The sequence below is a fragment of the Idiotropiscis lumnitzeri genome, chromosome 1, assembly GCF_059441095.1.
Source record: "Idiotropiscis lumnitzeri isolate Australia: NSW breed Sydney's pygmy pipehorse chromosome 1, RoL_Ilum_1.0, whole genome shotgun sequence".
NCBI lineage: Eukaryota > Metazoa > Chordata > Actinopteri > Syngnathiformes > Syngnathidae > Idiotropiscis > Idiotropiscis lumnitzeri.
The window spans coordinates 31,235,889-31,257,313 of NC_142391.1; the positions used below are offsets into that span (position 1 = coordinate 31,235,889).

General features: G+C 42.0%; 1 protein-coding gene across 2 annotated transcripts in view; it reads left to right on the top strand.

Moving 5' to 3' along the window:
• ptch1 (patched 1) overlaps nt 1-21,425 on the top strand; it is a 63,201-nt gene that overhangs the window by 26,772 nt on the left and 15,004 nt on the right. For both annotated transcript variants that reach the window (XM_088295093.1, XM_088295102.1), the window contains exons 7-17: nt 57-178; nt 1,547-1,694; nt 3,848-3,979; nt 4,060-4,215; nt 4,457-4,555; nt 6,050-6,175; nt 10,504-10,622; nt 11,882-12,485; nt 13,524-13,833; nt 15,140-15,282; nt 19,361-19,544. In XM_088295093.1, coding sequence (XP_088151219.1) covers nt 57-178; nt 1,547-1,694; nt 3,848-3,979; nt 4,060-4,215; nt 4,457-4,555; nt 6,050-6,175; nt 10,504-10,622; nt 11,882-12,485; nt 13,524-13,833; nt 15,140-15,282; nt 19,361-19,544 — 2,143 coding nt within the window. The remainder of the gene's footprint in view (nt 1-56; nt 179-1,546; nt 1,695-3,847; nt 3,980-4,059; nt 4,216-4,456; nt 4,556-6,049; nt 6,176-10,503; nt 10,623-11,881; nt 12,486-13,523; nt 13,834-15,139; nt 15,283-19,360; nt 19,545-21,425) is intronic.

Below are 21,425 nucleotides of genomic sequence, written 5' to 3' on the forward strand. Positions count from 1 at the left end.
GCGTAGATGTTGATAGTTTATTTTCTCGTCTTGTTTTGCCTTTATCGCGCCAAAAGCCGTTAGATGTGGCATGGACCCTGAGCGGCGGCTGCCACGGTCTGTCCAGGAAGTACATGCACTGGCAGGAGGAGCTGATTGTAGGCGGGACCACCAAGAACGGCAGCGGACCCCTGCTCAGGTAGCAACAAGTTCTGCGCCTTGCTTATTCTGGAATGAGACGATGTTTTCTGTTCTTTTTTTTTTTTTTTTTTTTAATGTATCATGAAATCGTGTGTGTGGGGGTGTGTGTGTGTTTGGGTGTGCACACTGTAAATCTTGCAGTCATTAGCAGATTCCAGTGAAGCCTTCCAGTTCCAGCTGCTTCCCTTTCAGCACAGACTACTATGCCCACACACTATACACACACACACATAACAAATGCACACATGTATACACACAGACGTGCATACATACAGTACAGGTGCTCACAGTGATCTATGGTCGGGCCAGTTTATCCAAATATACCACATTTTTAGCAACGCAGACCTAATTCCAAAGCAAGCAGCCAGTCAAATCTTTCGGGTCATTTGGAGGACACCTGCTTTATGTTCACAAGTTTCTTCTTTGCACTAAGCTTGTAAACGAATGGTCAATAAGCAAGCATAAAACCCAGTGCATTAGAGTAGTGTACTAAGCCAAGAGGTTGGCATTTTTAGGGATCTGACATAAACATTTTAGGGAACTTTTTTATTCTTTTCTATCTGCATTCCTATAATATAGCGACGAAAGCATTTAACCACAGCTCTTAATGAATTAATTACTAGGTGTCTGCTGATCCTAATAAAATAAAGGTTGATATTATACAATTAAATTCTTCGCTATTCTTAAACACGCATTGCACAATATATTACAACAATTTTGTCAGTGCGATAATGGCATGTGCAATATGCAAAATTATATATATTGAATTAGCGTAGAATACATTCAGGCTGCTTAATTTGCCATAAGGAAAAAAATATTTTTTCATTAAATAAAACATTTCCGACTTGAATTAAATGGCAACTCTTGCAATATTTTTATCACAATATTGAACACTCATTTTGCATATCAAATGTTTTTCCAATATCATATTGCCCTTAAACGTTGCTGTATTGTTTTGGAAGATCATTTCTAATAACTGTTTTACATTTTGTTTTTGTTTTCAAGCAAATTAAAATTGGGTCAAACAAGCTGATGAGATAAATTGTTAGTAAGTCATTAATTTCTTTTATATTTGATTGATGTGGCTTTAGAAAGTTTGTCTTTGTTAAACCAGCAAATTCACTGTAATTGATGCATTGGTGTTTCCGAGTTAGATGCCTGAGTTTATGCTTCAGCAAGGCCCATGAAGGCATGCTAAATATGTTGTGGACGCACTTCCTTGAGATGAATGGCCAGGTGTCCCTGTACTTTGGTCCATATCGTGTCTGTTTGGAGTTTTGCTTTTTTTTCTCTTTCCTAAAAAAGAAAAGAAACGGTCTGTGTTGTGTTCTTCTTCCATAAATATGAACGTCTCTTCTCCCTCCAGCGCTCAGGCTTTACAGACCATGTTCCAGCTGATGACTCCCAAGCAGATGTTTGAGCACTTCAGGGGCTACGAGGAGGTTTCACACATCAACTGGAATGAGGAAAAGGCCGCAGCCATACTGGAGGCCTGGCAGAGGAGATATTCCGAGGTAAGCAAGCAAGACAAGGGAATTCAAATCTCCTGTACATCCTCAACAAAGATATTGTAAATCACGAGCAGAAGAACATGAACATGCATGCAAAGAGGTCCTGATGGATGTTCGTCCACCTGATGGTATTTGATAGAGGGTAGTAGTGTGTTGAACGTATAGTGTAGTAGTAAGCTAGACATGTCTGGAATACATTAGGAATATTTCGATTCGACATTCAATCACTTTCCCAGCTGTGGCCCAATTGGTGGCTCACGTGTGACATCATCTCACCCCGCACCCCACCCCAAATCCCTGTTTGACACACAGTGACCTCTGCGTGTGTGTGTATGTGTGCACGCACGCCATTCATCTTGGGGGCCCAGGGGTGCCGCCATCGAAGAAGATCATTTTTTTTCAATTATATATTTTTTTATCAATGGCTGTAATGCAAGCTGCCAGCGTCGTGCTGTGATGCATGTGTGTTCAAATTTGCGCCATCCGGCGTGCCTGCGAGATATGCACACGTGGGTGCAAGTGTAGGTGTGTGAGGGAGAGGATGTGTGTGAGAATGTGTGTCAGCCAGCCATGCTCCCCTATGAGCAGTAACTGTTGGTCAATGTTGAAGACATCTGTCTGCACACAGATAGGAAGACAGGGAGAAGGTAGATCTTGGTACTGTCTTACAAAAACAAGTTTAGAAATTAGAATGTACATGTAACTGTGATTACCTCCCCCAAGGAGTTTAGGTTTTCTGCTGTGTGAGTCTTTCCCTGATTTGCTTGTTTTTGTGAGCATATTTCTGTCTGGATTTTTTTCGACACATCTCAATTAGTGGCCCGGTGGGTATTTACTCAACTGCAGAAAGCACCAGGCTTCATTTGAAGTAAGGCATTTATTTGGCAGGTGTTTGAAAAGAGGCCCTTTTTAACTTAGAATTTGAGAATGTGTGCATTAGCATTCTATTGGCGCGCCTAATAATAATAAAATATTAACAGCAAATAAATTGTTGCGGAACTGTTGAGAAGTGATTAGCACACATGCCTCACCGTTATGTGATTGGATGTCCAAATCCAGACACTGGCCTTCCTTTGTAGGATCTCGGTGTGCTATCATAAGTTTTCAGCAAGTTCTACAGCATTACACCAAAATATGCCTATTGGGTTAATTGAAGACTGTAAATTGTCCATAGGTGTGATTGTGATTTTGAGTGTGGAAGGTTGTTTGGATGTTTGTTCCTTGCTATTGGCTGATGAGCTGTTCAGTGTGTTTTAAAGTCAGCTGAGATAGGCTCCTGCTCTCCCTCAACCTTAATGAAGATAAGCGGTATAGAAATTGGATCTTTTGTAGAAGTGCACATTCTGTACAAAGTTGGTTCAGGCATTAATGATAGTAGGCAATCCATGTGGTTTGTTTGAGCCAAAAAGAAAAAAATGTCTGACTAGAGGCAAACGGCAGAGGTTTCTTAATATTAAATAATTTAAAACTCATTAGCTGGCTAATTTCCTATTCACGTCCACTTACCGTAATTTCCAGACTACAAAACCTCACCTGATTTAAAGCCACAACAGCCAAATTTAGCCATAAAAACGGGATTTGCATATGCATTAGCTTCTTCGGAGTAAAAGCTGTGGGTCTCCACGTTATTAAATGGCATATTATCGATATAAACACCGGAAGACACTTTTTCCCCAATCGATGCCGAACGCAGATATTGTGCCACAGCGTACTGAACCATTCTCAAACTCTTGTCATCAAAGAGGCAAATTCATGGATGAGCATGGACGGGGTCGAACTGTAAAGATGTCTGTATTCATTGCACTTCATCCCTTTTCTGAAATTAAACACAGCTGAAGATGCTTATTTTAGCTCTCAATTGCTTCTTCAAACAGCCGCTCATATCGCTTCCGTGTTTTTGCCCACTTCGAGTCCATTCATAGTACACCTGACTTGTCACCGGGGAATCGCAGAGCACATGTAGACAATTGACTATTCACATTGACATATACGGACAATTTAGAGTCTTCAATGGACTCTGGACAGAATTCAGAGAGAGATTGTCCTATTCCAGTTGCAGCTTATTACATTGCCAATTAGTTATTTTTGTTGCAATGTAGCTAAATAAACATCGCTACTTCCACACTAATAACTTTTTTTCTTGAATTTTATTTCAGGCCGTGTTGCAGAGTGTGGCAGCCAACTCATCCCAGAAGGTCTTGACTTTCACCACCACCACCCTGGAAGACATTCTCAAGTCCTTCTCCGACATAAGTGTTATCCGCGTGGCTAGCGGCTACTTGCTGATGGTAGAGGATGCGACCATCCGTCCATATGCTAACGAGAGTATTGTATTCCCTCTTGGGTCATATTCATCATCTGTCCCCAGCTGGCGTATGCGTGTCTGACCATGCTGCGGTGGGACTGCGCCAAATCTCAGGGGGCTGTTGGGTTAGCGGGCGTCCTGCTGGTGACTCTGTCAGTGGCGGCGGGACTTGGCCTCTGCTCCTTACTAGGCATTACTTTTAATGCCGCCACCACTCAGGTAACTCAATCACTACTGATCAAGGGTGTGCACATTTTTATGCTTATTTGAATTTTAAAAAGGAAATGTAGTTTCAGTCGTTAAGAGCTGACGGAAATAAATAAATAAAATATGTTAACTACTTAATTTCTAAAATAATATAATTATCATTCGTTTTTTTTATTTCTGTTGTTGTGTTTATAATTAACCATTTTAATCAAATGGTTGTACTTAGCATAAATTGTTTGTGGTTGTTATGCAGGTGCTACCGTTTCTGGCACTGGGTGTTGGCGTGGACGACGTCTTCCTCCTCGCTCATGCCTTCAGTGAGACCGGACAGAACAAGAGAATCCCATTTGAGGTGAGTCGAAAACATCGCTTTTGTATAACCAAAACAATTAGCATTGCCTGTTAAAACACACGGGATAGTCAATAATATAAAAGCCATAAAGGGTATGCTGCTAACTTCTTCTGTCTCATTATATTAAAAACAATTTTTGGGATGGCTGTGCGCACGATTTCCCATTTTGCTGGATTCTGTGTAAAAGGCAAAGAGGAAGAAGTGACACGTTTTGTTACAGATTTGCCAATTTTCATAGGCTGTTTAGCTCTTTTCGCATTGCTTATTAAAGTTGTAGTTTCTCCGATTTTACCCAAGTCACTTTTGTGTGAACAGAACCCACATGGTATGGATGGTTGAAGAGAACCTGTGAATTTGCAGTAATATCTGAGGCATGAACGGGAGCAGCTTATAAACATTTGATAAAGAATAGTAAAAGCATAAAGTACAGATATTTATATGGATGTGATTTTACATGTTACTTGGCTGTTTTAGTGGTAGAGTGGTTATCACCTGACCCAGAAGTTGTCTCTTCAATCCCTGACTCTTGTGACCAAGTTGAAGTGTCCTTGAACAAGATTCTGATGTTGCATCATCAGTAGGTGAATAAGAAGCCGGTGTGAAGCACTTTGAGTGCCTACGGGTGGAAAGGTGCTACATAAGTGAATGCCCATTTTATGTGTTTGTAATACTTTTCGCATTAGCTTTATTTTGCAGACTTACTTAATATAATTCTTTTTACTTGTTAAGTGAGGATTTCTTCATTTCTATTTGAGTTACTTCAGTTCCAGCCTTTATGAATTAGCGTTGCTCATGTTAGCCTCAGAGGATGCTAACTCAATGGCATTAGCATTGAAAAAGAGAAGGAACTGTATTCTCTTTTCCCGAAAGCAAATTTGTTTTATGTCAAGTTTACAGTTTGCACGGTATCCTTGTTTGTCATTGGAAAATTTTTTTATGGATTCTACAACAAAGTGTGTGGACCCGTGTGTTTTTGTTTGATAATTTAATCTCCTGTAGGGGAAAACAGGCATGCATTTGCTTGTTATTGTTGTCTCCTGCTTTCCCTCAACCTCCAGCTTCCTTTGAGGAGATGAAAACTAAACAGAGCTAAACCTGATCTTGCCTGTCTGTCTGTCTCCCTCTCTCTCACACACACACGCACACTTGCACAAACTTGCCTACATGCAGATGCTCCCTGTGTGGTCCCGCACGTCGTCAAATCTTCACACAGTTGCCGCCAAACCCTCGTGATACTTATCGGTGTGCCTTTTAAGAGGGAGTAAAATATGAAAAAAAAATTCAAAGTTACCCAACAGTCATCATATTCACAGCGGTCTGCTTTGAGAGACAGCAGCTTGTTATGTTCTCCCTCTCTTGTATAACCTAATTGCACTTGAGCTGGCTGCAATCACTGTCAGTCAGCATCAGTGCGTCTCAAGTATTACAGGTTTGCCCGTGGCTACAGTTGCATCAATAAGGCGATCAGTCATTTCTTTGTCTCATCTGGCTCAGGACCGCACTGGTGAGTGTCTTAAGAGGACCGGAGCCAGCGTGGCACTCACTTCCATCAGCAACGTCACCGCCTTCTTCATGGCCGCCCTCATTCCCATCCCTGCACTACGGGCGTTCTCATTACAAGTAAGTACAGTTCTAATTGCAAAGGATTTTGTTTCCATGGGAAATAATGGAAAGAGAAAATATTTATGTATTATTATTTCAGGCAAGAAAAAAAACTTTTTTCACTCAATAGTTCTTCTAGTAGCATGTTAATGTTTGTATTTCTCATAATAGAATGCGAAAAGTAAAACTAACCACTGTCTGAAAACGTTCTTAGTACGCCTTCTCTAGGGGCATAAAATAGAGGCCATGAAAAAGCAAAACACTCATCAAGTCAGTGCTTTAAAAGTTCACTAATATCTTCAGATTGAGCTGAAAGTTTAAACTCAAGTTTTGTTTGACTTTTGTGGCATACAGTCGTTTTCCAGAACATTTTGGTATAATGGTTTAACTTTGGACGTTCCTCTGTGCTAGGTGTGTGTGCAAGTGTGTGTCTGTGAGGAGAAGTGTGAATTAGAATTGAAATCCACCTCCCCTTATGGTTGGTCCGTTATCTATCGAGATTGTGGATGAGGTCCATAAAACTGAATCTGCGTGTGGGGGTGTGCATGTGTGTGTGTGTGTCTTGCTTATGTGCAAGTTTGCAGGAAATGTAGAGTCTGTGTGGGAGGTTTGAATAGCAATGAAACGCAATTATATAGTTGAGCGTGTGTGTATGTGTATGAAGTTAGGGCCAGGCATTGTCCTGTGGGGGGTTCTGACTTCTCTTACATCTGTCACATATTATAGACATCATAAGAACAATGAAAAATGGGACAAAACTGGTCGTCTGTCACAGCGGCACAAAGGCCTCACTCTGACACTTCATAGTGGTTTAATAAAATAAATGAATAGGTTTGGCATTGCGCAAATTATATTCTACTCATAGCTGACTGTTTGAGGAAGCACATGACATTACAAACGAAGGCTACTGTGCGGAGTCCTCATGCATCCAATGGACAAAGTTATTGGGACACATGCTTATTATAGCCAACTCCAAGTGAAATTTGTTAACTAGTGAGGCAGCATTTGGGAGGTCAGAGCAAAGTGTTGTCACAAAGCTGTAAACATACAATTGTCCCAAAATGAGGATTAATTAACATTTAAGAGGAACTAAAAAGTTTTTCACAATTGTGAATGATTAATGGTTCCAAGTTATCATGATAAAAATAATAATAATGATAATAATAATTATTATTGGCGGCACGGTGGCCGACTGGTTAGCACGATGGCCTCACAGTGAGAGACAGCATCGGGCGTGGGTTCAATCCCGGCTCCTGTGTGGAGTTTGCATGTTCTCCCGTGCCTGCGTGGGTTTCCTCCGGGTACTCCGGTTTCCTCCCACATTCCAAAAACATGCATGGCAGGCCGATTGAACACTCGAAATTGCCCCTAGGTATGAGTGTGAGCGCGGATGGTTGTTTGTCTCTGTGTGCCCTGCAATTGGCTGGCAACCAGTTCAGGGTGTCCCCCGCCTACTGCCCGAAGATAGCTGGGATAGGCTCCAGCACCCCCCGCGACCCTAGTGAGGAGAAGCGGTACAGAAAATGGATGGATTATTATTATTATTATTATTATTATTATTATTATTATTATTATTATGATGATGATGAGTGAAGTCTCAATATTTGGGTAGAGACTAAGGCCACAGGCATTCTTACTGAAGGACCTTTGAAGAAGAATGTGGAACAGCTCCATCTTTGGATTACGAGCCCAATATTGAGTGCAAAAGACCAACATTTCCATGATTACCTCTAGCGCTGATTAAGCCTTGAGCAAGACTGTTTTGAATTTTGGAGGTGACATCAATTTGAATATTAATACACTGTTACATTTACTGTGCAGTTTGCCACGGTGGGAAAGATTGCTCTAGTTCTGACTGTCAGAGGCTCTAACGTACAAAATCAATAAATTCATTTTAGGTAATGGTAAGAATGCAGTGCACGTTGGTATTCATTGATTTGAAGTCATAACAGATAGTATCGCTGTCTTTATTCATCTGGCACAGGAAATGGATATCTAACCTTGCCCCTGTAACACACACATCCACACAGAGACCAGATTTCACGAGAGTGAGTATTAGCATGTGTGGATGGATGGCTTTTTAGTACAGCCATTCTGTCAAACATGATCTATTTATCCCATTGGTCTGATCCAAGCTGCTTCATTGTAAGCTCACACTTGGATTTACCAGCACATGCCTAATGCACATAGCATCCGTTCTTGTGTACGCTTCCTCTTGAATGCTAATGTGCATCCAGTTTTGTGAAGCACAAGCCTCTGCCACTTGAGCGACCAATCATAACGCCCTTGCACTCTTTCTCACCTCACGGGACCTACTTGGCTCGGCTCAACTCTGCTCACTTTTTACACTTTTCCACTGATATAATCAGGCACTCTTTCGAGTACCTGCTCGGCCTGGGTTCCAACATGAACCAACTGTTTTGTATAGGCTCGAAATGACAAACAAGAAACATACATACTAACATAAGAATACCCAGCGCTGGGACCCTCATTCTCTTCCATTATTGTCACTGTTTGTTAGTGTTTCTTTTTCCAAACTTGTACAATGCATCGTATCTTGCTAGTTCACATTATTTTGAAAACAGACCACCCCAGATTTCTTTATTGACTAAAGTGCAATTGGTAAGGAGCATATGTGGACTGAAATATGGAGACACACCCCCTTAAAAGAGTTCTGACCTCACCAATGTTCTTCTGGATGGAGGAACAAAAATTCCCCACGGCCACAATCTGACATCTGGATGAAAAAACAGGCTTCCCGATGGGGCAAATCCATGCTCCACGTGTCCCAATATTTTTGTCCAGGACGTGTGTATCTCTCAGCAAGAAGCACTTCCTGCTTCCTGTCTTTATTAGCTTCCCTCCCAGTGTCACTAAAGGGCAGGGAATTGCGTCCAGATAACGGCACAAGGATGCACAGTGGAACACACACGTTCATGTGTTGAAGACAGATGTGATGGTAAATCTTCCCACTCGGAGGTCAGTGAGCGGTCAACATGAATGTGCGTGTGCGTGTGTGGGTGTGTGTTTAGAGTCATAGGGGATCAGTCTGGACATTAGTGGGCCAATTGAGAATGAATTGTTTTTGCACGCTGTTTCTTGTTGTCTCTCACATTACTCCTGACTGCATAGTGAGCTGAGGAATGAGGGGGGAGGTACAGATGTGTGTGTGTTCGCGTGTGGGTGTGTAGAGAAGCAGTTTGTGGTGTAGCATTGCTGTTTGTTGTTTTTTTGTGCATCTTCTGTAAGGGTTGCCTGCCCCTCACCTAAGGCCTCTTGACTTCCTCAGTTGTCTCACACACACACTCGCATTCACATAGGAATATGTGTGGCTATCAGGGTGTGTTTGTGTGTCTGTGTTTAGCAGTCTGGCAACAACGCAAGTCCCAAATTACGCACTGGGCAGCACACCAGTCTAGTTCAACTGCTCCCCATCATTATCATGATCCTCATGCGCTCATTGCACCACCTTCACAAGCTCAACCACAATACTTCACGGACTTGCATTACACTCATACCACTTACATTAATTGTGCACTTTCAAGTGTTTCAGCCTTGAAAAGAACATTGAATGGCAATTTGTTTCCTTTGACACAGGTTTTGTTGTTATTCTAAAACTAAATTATGATATATGATCTTCTTCAGTCTTAAAATGTTATATAAGTACAAGAAGTTGAATTGCTGTTTAATTTTTTTATAAAATGTATTATATGTGGAATAAGAAATTCAATTTTCACCAACATTTTATGCCACTGGAATATTAGCAAATTATGTCCCTGGATTAATTACTCAATCCTCTTTTTACTTGTTTCATTTGTTGCAAGGTTCGATTTAGTCGTTTTTTTTATTGGTAAAATAATTTCATATAGCATATAATTCATTGATTAATTGATTGTCTTGTTCTTTTCATTTAGAATTTGTAGCTATATATTATTATACATATTCACTGTAATATTCCATTAACTTTAAATAAATCAATTAAAATAGAAAGCAGATATTAATAGAAAAATTACGCAATTAAAACATTTTAAAAAAGGAACAGAGAAATGCGATCATTGCTTGAACTGTAAATAACATGTTAAAAAAAAACTAAATAGAATGTAACACGAGTGATGTGGCTAACATATTCTTGCATCTGTTGTTGTGGTTAGAGTTTTTAGTGATGAGCTTGCATCATACTGAAAGCTTTTTCTCATGCTAAATAATGTAACAAACATGTATGTTATTGTGCTAAATACAATAAATATGGTAACCCAAACACTATGTTAGTCATGAGCAAATTTTCTTTCCTGAATGAAAGTGACTTTTCATGTTGGCTAACTTAAAGTTTTGTGTGTTTCTGGCAGGCTGCAGTGGTGGTGGTGTTTAACTTTGCCATGGTCCTGCTCATCTTCCCCGCCATCCTAAGCATGGACCTGTACCGACGAGAAGACAGACGCTTCGATATTTTCTGCTGCTTCTACAGGTATGGCTGCTCACACAAACTAGTTTCTGTCTGTGATCTGACAGTGACTTTGTCTGACACACAGCCTTACTACACTAATGACTTCTCAAGTTGTCTAGTGCTGTCTGATGGCCTGCTTTATTTGTTATTTGTCTGCCTTGGCCTTTGTTGTGAAAGCCTCGCCAGTCTACTGCTAGTCTGGGCACGCTTTTTGGCAGAGTACTCGCACAGATGTGCACAGTGCACACACACAAAGTTAAATCCTGGTTGGCTGAGCTACTCATTTTCTGGAAAACACAACTTTTGGTACACCTGCACAATCAAATGTGCGCCAATTCAAGAGCTGTATCAAAAAGCCAGTAATACAGTGAAACCTCCTAGGTCAAACACAATCTATTCCGAGAAGTTGATTCAATTTGTTTGTATTTCAAAATATCTCTTCCCATAAGAAATACTTGCAATTGGACAGTATGATGAAAGGGGCTTCTGATGCTACCCCATTAGGTGGTGAATTTGAGGATGGATTTTGTCACCCAATTTCACGTTGCCATTCACACTGAACAGCAATACAGAAAAATAGGTAGAAAAGTATGAAAGGGAGCTACTTTTGGAGGCTTTCAATTGCACGGTTGACTTTGTCCCCCTATTTCATGACAGTGCCATTTATACATAACAGCAATGTGATTAAAAAAAAAACCAAAAAAACGCATAAAATTGTAGCTTTCACAAATGGTATGAAATGGGCTTCTGATACCTTCTCTGAAGACAAAAATTCGGTGGGTCTATTTTGTTCCAACTTCCAACATTCTGTGTCATTGCCATTTCGAAATACAGAAAAGGGATGGGGAAATGCCTGCTTTTACATGCAGTAATATAGAAGCTTCTGTTATTACATCAGAAGACGTTAAGTTGCCTAATTAACATTCTCCTCCCATTCCGTTTGGTTGCCATTTATACAGAACAGTGCCTGGCCGAAAATAAAATAAATGAGTGTATGTAGTGTAAAAGGGGCTGCTGATAACCTCGGAAGGCTCCACCTTTTCTGAAATTCTATGTCGTTGCCAGTAGTACAAAACTGAGACAGAAAGAAAAGGTGTTAAACAGTTTTTAACGGCTATATGGAAAGGGACGCGTGATATTATCTCCAAAATTGCAAATTGATGCTTCTACTGTCTACCTCATTCCATGTCTGTGCCGTTTATACAATAACAGCTACAAAAGGCTGAAAGAAAACATAAAACTGCCAGCTTTTACAGGGTCTTGTTTGTCTGTGTTTGCAGCCCATGTGCCAACCGCGTGATCCAGATGGAGCCTCAGGCGTACCTGGATGGATCAGATGGGAGTCGCTACAGCTCTCCGCCATCCTACCGCACAGCGCTCCCCTCATACCACACGCCACCTCCAAGCTACAGCCCGCCGCCCTCCTACAGCAGCCACAGCTTTGCCCAGCAGACCCAGATCACAATGCAGTCCACGGTGCAGCTCCGGACCGAGTACGACCCCCGCACGCAGGCTTTCTACACCACGGCCGAGCCCCGGTCTCAAATCTCCGTGCAGCCCATGAACCCGCCTCCCGGCCGGAGCGACCCTCGCAACGACTATTTCAACAACAACAATAACAACAGTGGGAGGCAGAGTCACCGGACAGCTCGATATCGTCACTCCGGGGCTCCAGCTGCTGCTTCAGGCGCAGTCCCTCAGCAGGATTCAGCATCAGGAAGCTGCCAGAGCCCGGAGAATAACAACTCCACACGGGACTTGCTCTCCCAGTTCGGGGAGGCCTCGCTTGGCTTGAGGTGCATGGAGCCTCCCTGCACCCGCTGGACACTGGCTTCTTTCGCTGAGAAGCACTACGCTCCGTTTCTGCTGCAGTCCACCACCAAGGTGAGCTGAGCATAGTGGCTTCTGTGCGAGTGTGTGGGAGTTTGAACGAAGAAAGTTAGTCACTAGAGCTCATGACAGAGTAGGAGGAAATCTGGAGTCATCTCCTATCTGAATCACACACAGTCTGACCTCAGTCTAGTGGGTGGCCGGCCCTCTCAAAACACTCGCACAACTCAAATCATCTGGTGGCCTGTACTTGACATCATTACAGAATCTTTTCTTTGTCTTTTCATCGTGCTGTCAAATATTTCTCCACTTGAGCAAATTATTTCATGCGCAATCCTCTCTTTGCTGCCAAACGTCTAAAAGGAACATTCCAGTTTATTCCATCTGCGCTCTTTAATCCACGATTATTAGCCAAATCTGGCAACACATGGCCAGATGATCAGAGGCTTTGTATACAAGATTATACAAGCCCCCTTTCGAAGGAGATGAATGTTGCTGGGGGTGCAAGTGATTCCCACCAGATTTCTTTTTACTTCCTCAAAGTTCAAAAGCGCAAGATGTTGGCTTTTAATTTACTTTTGTTCATTAACGGGGAAACCATCCATCAATTTTCCATAGCACTTGTCTGAGCTGCAGGGTATCACAGCTGGCTTTGGTTGAGAAAAGTGCGATATACAGGTCACCAGCCAATGGCAGACAAGCAAACATTCCCAATCACGTTCACACCTACGCGCAATTTACTGTCTGACTTTACCCTACAGTGAAATTCAAACCTAATAGCTCCGCACTGTGAGGCAGACATGCTAACCGGCCCACTATGCTACCATGTTGCCGAAATCTACGGTCTATCAAGTTTCTATTTCATTATTTTATATTATGAGGCTGGACATATGTTGCTAAGTGATAATATCTTTCATCAGTTCAGTGATTGTGTTGTAATTGAGAAAACATCCACATTACATTACAGTCGAGGTAATGCTGGAGATCAAATTTCAACAGAAAACACTCAACCATGTGTAATCGGACCAAGCCTTTAAGATTTGCGACATCCCACCCAAAAAAATCCCAAACAAAACATCCTTCCTTTTGCAGGTGGTGGTGATCATGCTCTTCCTCTGCTTGCTGGGGGTCAGCTTGTACGGCACCACCCAGGTGCGGGACGGCCTGGAGTTGACCGATATTGTGCCGCGGGAGACCAGCGAGTATGACTTCATCGGCGCCCAGTTCAAGTTCTTCTCCTTCTACAACATGTACGTGGTGACGCAGCGGGCCGACTATGCTCACAAACAGCCACTGCTGCACCAGCTGCACCGCAGGTTCCGCACTGTCCGCTACGTGCTGAAGGAGGACAATGGACAGCTGCCCCCCATGTGGCTTCACTACTTTAGGGACTGGCTGCAAGGTAATTTTGATATTACATGAAATGAGATTAGAACAGTAAGTCCAATTTTCTTCACCCATCTGGGATACAGGCAGTAAATCAGGTGACACTCTACGAACTCTACTACTCTACAAACGAAACTTTCACACCGCATAGCACGATGCCCAATTTAGATTTTTTTTTTTGTGTTGAATCTGATCTTTTCATGTACTCGTTCACATGCCCATAAGCCTTGGAGTCAAGTGACACATGCACACAAAAAAAAAGAAACATGTGGCACAGTGTTTACGGAAGTAAATATCGTCTTGCGTGTAGTGGCTTATTTCAGAATGACAGAGGTCTGGTCGCGAGCCAATCACAAGGTACATATGACACAAACAACAATTAGCACTCACAGTCACACCTGTGAACAGTCTTTGATGAATTGAACATGCATTTTTCTCAATTTGAGAGGGAGCCGCATGGAAAAATCTCACGTAAGCAACCCAGTTATTTATTATTCTAAGACACAAAAAAATAAAGCCCTCAGTCTGAACTTAAGCATCAAATTTCGCAGGTGTGTCTGATGTATCTTTTTTTCAAACTCTTAACTAGACTATAACAGAAACAAGAGCGAAAAGAACTGCCGTATATGAAAAAAATCTTTCTACCTTAACTATATAACAAGTGGGGGACGTGTATCACATTGCATTTTTATTGCTTCTTTGTCCCCAATGTGAGGTGGTTCATGCTTTTGGCATAAGTAGGACAAAGAAAAAGTCACTAATCCACTAATTCTCGCTGTTCTGAGGTCTAGTGAGGTTTTGATGTTGAGACATCATTTGTGACGGCCAAAGGAAGCAATTCCTTAAATTCTGTTAAGTCACGTACAACAGGGACGTGCACTCGCTGGCTTCGTCCTGTGGACATTTTACACATACAGTGTTATCGTGCATGTAAACCACACAGAGAGCGCTTGTGTGTGTGTGATATTGATGTGTGCGATGGTGGAACAAATTGGAGCCAGACAGGCCTGAGGAACGAGACCCAAAACAACATCTCCCGCAGTCAGCCCTCAGTGTGAGTGTTGGGAGAGCGCAGCGCAGGCACATATGGATGAAGAGAAGGGGACACATGTTCTTGATATTTCCCCCTAATGGTCTCTATGAATAAAAACATAACATTTTCAGCTTTTTCCAAGGTGGTTCAGGGCCAGTTATCATATTAAATCAGCCAATCTTGTTAGACAAGGGTACAGTTTAAGTTTCTGGTGTTGAGATGTGTGTGTGTGTGTGTGTGTGTGGGGGGGTGTGTGTGTGTGTGTGGGTGTGTGTGTGTGTGTGTGCAGGTCTGCAACAGGCATTCGACAAGGACTGGGAGGCCGGCTGCATCACTGTGAACAGCTACAAGAACGGCTCCGACGACGGCGTCTTGGCGTACAAGCTTCTTGTGCAGACTGGACGCAGAGACAAGCCCATCAACTTCAACCTGGTAAGCTTCAGGCATCATCTGAGATGCATCTGCCCGTGTAGCGGCCATTTGATTGGGCCAAGAGGAACGACGCCCACCTTGCAAATTCCCCCCCCTTCTTCCCCCCCTCCTTGTCTGTCTTCCCTCATCGTCTCGCGCTTTGTGATGACTTTACCGAGCTGAGGAATTTAAAGCTCTCACTGGGACCCTCGGCCCGCCTTCTGAAAAACCTATTAACTCTTGCCGTGCGTTAGCGTGTGATGGATGAACGTGCGTGAGGGTTCCGACAGCGGGATGTCTCCCCGTAGCATGCAGCTTGTCAGCCTAACACTTTGTCTGGGATTCCAAGGCTTAGGACAAAGAAGGTGTTGCGTGAAACTCCAAACAGAACCCATCGAAGCGATCACGTTAACATGCGTTCTTCACTTTGGAGTTGGAAATTGCTTAAAAAAGAAAATTTTTACTGTCTTGTATGTAAATATTTGGGTCCTCTGGCGTGCCCCCATCCATCAAGTGAGAAATTAAGCAACCAATTAAATATTTTGTTAACTGTCAATTTGTGAAATTATGTCTTGGCGTTAGCTTTTCTGCTCTCCAAATTTAAATAATAACCGCCGCCAAATACCAACTTAATTCACACCTTACATAATCAGCAAGGTTGGGTGAAGATCCAGAGCCACTTTTAAGCACCAGGCCTAATACACTGTCTCAAATGCTATCATATCATCATTGGCTTAGTTTAAGTTCAGTTTTCTGCTTGGCACTAGCGGCATTGAGGTTGCACTTTTTTGGTTTGAAAACTTAACAAAAGATCATCATAATAATGAATGAAACATTAATATTTTACTGTATTTTTGTGCCTTTAGATCACTCCGGTCACACTGTCCAAAAAAATAAATCATGAACAAAAAAAAAAAAACCTCAAGTTGTTTCTAAATATGTTTATATCACATTTTTGGGGTGGAATTTGTTTCACAGAAACCCAAAAAAAGAACAGTACAGCTCTAAATTGCTCCCGAAATCACAGTTTCCTAATTGCCATTCATTTCAATGGGAAATATGACCTTGACTTATGGAATGGTTCAGGTTACAAATGGGATCACGGAAACCAGTTCAATTCCTATAACTTGTGGTTCTACTGCATTAGTGCTCGGTGATGTGTAGTACATGAACTGCTGCATCCATTAGTGTAAAAATAAATCTATTATCTTGATGACACGGGGGAACTCTTTTGTGACAAAAATACACATGTCTCCTTTTAAAGCAATAATAATATCCAATCATAGATTCATTCACTCTTAAATGTGTAGTTCAATATCAAGTTTTGGGCAAGTTTAAGACCATTGCTGTAATTGTATCAATACCGTTAAGAAGTTTGTGTCTTTTCTAGAGAGGCTTCAACATCGTTGGTGATCAGTGTCTGAGATGCTGCTGAGTTAATACCTCCACTCAAATAAGCTTATATCCAGTGCGGAACTGGAGAGGAAATGACACCAGCTAAGTTCTCAGCAGGAGGTCGGGATAGCAACACAGAGTGGGATTAACATCATGATTTAGCTTTGGCAGCACAGAGATACAAACTTCTGACAATGGCTGCTAAAAGGACGTGTTAATACCATACGGGTGATTTAAACCACTGTTGCTTGTTCATTAACATTGGACAAAAATGAACACACATGATAGCATTAGCTTACCCTCTAGTTCCACCGTCGACACGTTTGGCGGGGGCCCATTTGATAAAAAAAAGTCTCCTAACTGAGAAGTAAATACAGGAGGACCTTGTTTTGTTAGCATCCCGATACCTGCATTCATGCTAGCGATAGCTAACCCTTGTGTTGTGTCTTTCTTATGGATGCCGCAGTATTATTCCAAAAATACTCCGTCTCCTTTATCTACAGCAACCTTAGTGTCCTCTCAGATAAAATGTGTCTTTGAAACAAGAAGTATTTACTTCTTGGTGAAACCCTTGTTGTTTGGTAATGTATAACTGATAAATGGCAGAATGGTTTTACGAGTATCTTCTGGGTCATGTTCATGTTGTATACTGCATCGGCCTAACATCACTTCCTGCACCAAAGTCTTACCCTGGACAACGTAAAGAAAGTTGTTGCATCTCCTGCTGTTCAGCTTCATCAAGAATCCCCCTCCCTTTTTCCTCCCCACGCGCAACACTACTGCGTCCCCTTTCAACCAGGGAAGCCGAAGCACGCGGTTCCTTTTCATGCTGCTTTGTGCGTTTGTTGTGCTTTGACTAAGGAGTAACTTCTATCAGGAGCTAGGCTTGTCCATAGCACAAGGCATTGTGTGTTGGGGGTCAGGAGAAGCAAGCACAAGCAACATTTGTACAGATGTCGTGTTATTTTTATTGCTCTCCTCCATTTGCTGGGTGGCATTTCCTTCAGTGTTAACAACCAGGTTAACTACACACAGACGTGCTCAGGGACTCCAGCCAATTTTTTTATTGTTACTCTAACTCAAGCAAGTTTTTTTTTTACTTCACAAAAAAAAAAAGCAAATCTACCTAAGCCCATTAGTATGGCTTCACCCCCATAGACCTTTCCCTTCTACCGAGAAGGAGGAATTTACGGCTGCGTGAAGGTAGAGTGGCAGAGCAATGTATTGTAAAACTCCCAAGGCAAGGTTACACTCATTTGTCTCCACATGGGAGGCACGAAATAAGAGCCTTCATTTTGTAGACAAAGTACAACACAATCAGTAAAAAAAAAAAAAAATAAATAAAAAACAGCATAGAGGTCTTTGACTTAAGGCAAATAAAACCCTTTCACAAATAGATGTCAAATGTCAATGAGGTCTATAATTGTAATTAGTGTTCTAGTAGGCCAGTGTTTTCCAACATTTTACTGTGCCAAGCCACCTATTTTGAATTAGAAAATATAACAGCATACCGCCAAATGTTTGCGTAATCTGGGAATCCGTAGTTGAGTTAGTTTCCAGTTGGAAGAATGGCAACAGGCAGCACTGTGGCCGACTGGTTAGCACGATGTCCTCACAGTGCAGAGGTGAAGGCTTCAGTTTCGGCTCCGGCATTCCTGTTGGGGTTTGCATGTTCTCCCTGTGCCTGAGTGGGTTTTCTTCGGGTACTGCGGTTTCCTCCCACATTCCAAAAAACAAACATGCATGGTAGGTTGATTGGCCCTCGGTATGGGTTTGAGCGCATTTTATTTTTTGTAATTGTGTGTGCCTTGCATTTGGTTGACAACCAGTTCAGGGTGTAGCCTGGCTACTGCCCAAAGACAGCTGGGATAGGCTCCAGGACGTTTGCGACCCTTGTGAGGATTAGCGGCTCAAATGATGGATGGATGAATGGCAACAGGTTAATTGTATCTTCTGCCATCTAGTGGAAAAGTATTTAATTGTCCTGCTTGTCACTACATGTTGCTGGCATTGATAGATGAACACCAATATGCTATTTGTTATACACAAATTATAATTTTGGGGAAAAATTAAGTGAGATTAGTAGAAAATAGTTGCAATAATTGTAGAAGACTAACCCATGGTGGCGCCTCAATGCTGTATGCATCTGTGTTTGTGTTCCGGGAAGCTGTTTCCCTGCCTTTGGCCATAATGGTGCTTTTTATTTGTTTTGAATTCCAATGTCATTTGAAATTAATTTTCATACTATATAGCGGTAACATTAGTCAATATTATTCCAAAAACACATTGCGTAAAAATAAAGGCCTCACCTCATCTACAGTTAAGAAAATTAATGTCCCTGACAAATATGGGGTATTTCCATGTTTTAATATGGCAGGATAATTCTGGGAAGAGGTGAAGACGAGAACGGGAATTTTAAAACAATCAAACAAGTTTGGCACACACCCACCCCACCAACCATTAGTTGGAAAGAGAGATGAACTAATATTTGAGTCTTACTTTGAGCACTTTGCTTGTTCTCTTGCCCTCATGCATGTGCTTAAATATGCATTTCTGTGGTCACACTCGCTCACAGAGTGTTTTCAATTCAGCACGTCTTCTTGCTTCAATATTTTTTCATGTCCTACTTACACTAGGATTTCCTATAAAACACAGAATTAAAAGATCCGAACAGAGGGCTCAATTACTTGATCTGTTTTGCCAGTTGACGCGTCACAGGCTTGTGGACGCCGACGGGATCATCAACCCCGGAGCCTTCTACATCTACCTGACGGCCTGGGTCAGCAACGACCCAGTGGCCTACGCTGCGTCACAGGCCAATATTCGCCCGCATCCTCCTGAGTGGCTCCACGACCGCACCGACTCCATGCCCGAGACGCGCCTCAGCAGTAAGTGGCTCACAGTCTCCAAATATTGCAATAATGGTCATATTTCTCCTAAGAAAAAGAACAAGTGGTCTAACTGGATGGCTAGAATTACCATTTAACTACAACTGATCTTACCATGTGTACGGTAGTAGCGGACATTATACAGTATCTAGGCATGTTCAATACCCCTGTTTGCCTGACGGACCCCGTTCTTGAGTACCACTTAGAATACCGATACCAAGTAACCGATACCATTAGTACTTTTGATACATAACATTTCTATAAAGCCAATGACTGATATGTATTTCATATCTCCCGATATTGATGGATAAAGATTTTTGTTTTGTTAATTTAACCAATATTCAGCAAATAAACGTATACTTTTGATAGCAGCATATTAATGATACACTTTAAGCGTTAATACCGCTGTAAAGGCTCAGAGAAATTGCATCTTAATAGGCATAAGAGGAGGTCTGATATGGATACAGTTCAATTGGAAAAATTGTTCTGTCAGCCATGAATCCCATTTAGTTCCTGAAAACGGCCACAATAGTGTGCCGTTGTTTCGGTCGCCGTTGCAAGTATCCAATACATTTAAATATATTTCTGCATGTAAGTCGTGTTTGTCACTTGTGGTTTTGGGTTGTCTGCCTCTCAGCCCTGAGTGAGGGAGTAGACGTTGCTTTAATGTAACGCGGGCTCAGGTTGCCGCCGCGAACACCGAGACGCCATTCACTGCGGTCATCTTAATGGTGCCTGCGGCGAACGTCCTAATGCATGCCCGTGTGGGGGCTCCCTGTCATTACACATGCATACATTTTGAAAACTACTACACTTCTTTCCCTGCCACACACATGCACTGTAATTTGCTCATGTTGTTGTTCGAGTCCACCCAATGAATTGAAGTCAGGAAGTACTCCACATGGGGGAGGACAATGATTGGATAATGAGGGCAGGTGGCACAATTGGATAACAAGCAGGAAGTTTCTGAAAAGAGACTATTTTATAGTTGAGATTATAATGGACTCTCGTCTGACCCTTGCAAGCGCACACCCGAGAGCCAGTTAATATTCCTAAATGTATGCATATGACGTATTTTTGTTAAGTTTCAGAGCACCTCGATGAGGGTGTGGAAATGGCGCTGATTGTGACTTTGCAATTACAGCCGATCAACGTTAGCTCTGACACTCGGGCGTGTCTGGAACTGATAGGCCCTCATTAGGCCGGCTGGCCCACAGACTAGCTGGCCTGGGCTCAATGGAGCTCTGTTTCACACTTTTCCATCCACCCCCACCACACACACACTCACACGCACACACACACACACACAGATGTCGCTGCTTCCCGACTTGATATTGCAGGTTGGGCCAAGAATAATCAGAATTTAGTGACTGTATATTATTACTATTATTGCGTGAATGCTCAAAAATATTTCAACTTCAAAATGTTCAACTAATTCGTGATGTAGTGGAAAGTATTTTTAACATTACCCAAATTCACACGTTTTTTAGTATTTTGCATGATAAGTGAAAATACGCAAATCAAAAGCAACGTTTTGCAAACGTACCTTTGGCTCTAAATTTCACGTTTGTTGACCAACTCAAACCATTCCAACTTCAAACTGTTCAGCTCTTTCAAGACATCTACTTTTTTTTCACTTTCTCAGAATTCCCCTCCAGAATTTTTTAATAGTCCACATTTCCCTTGACAAAATCAACACATGCTGTAAATGCAAGTATTTAACACATTTACATCCTCCTTCCACATTTCTCAACTGCTTCAAACCATTACAACCTCAAAACTTTGCTATAGGGCAGAGGTATTCAATTAAAAGTCACAGAGGTCCACAACGAAAATTTCTTCCAATTAAAAGGTCCGAACCAAAGTCCAACTTACCGAAAT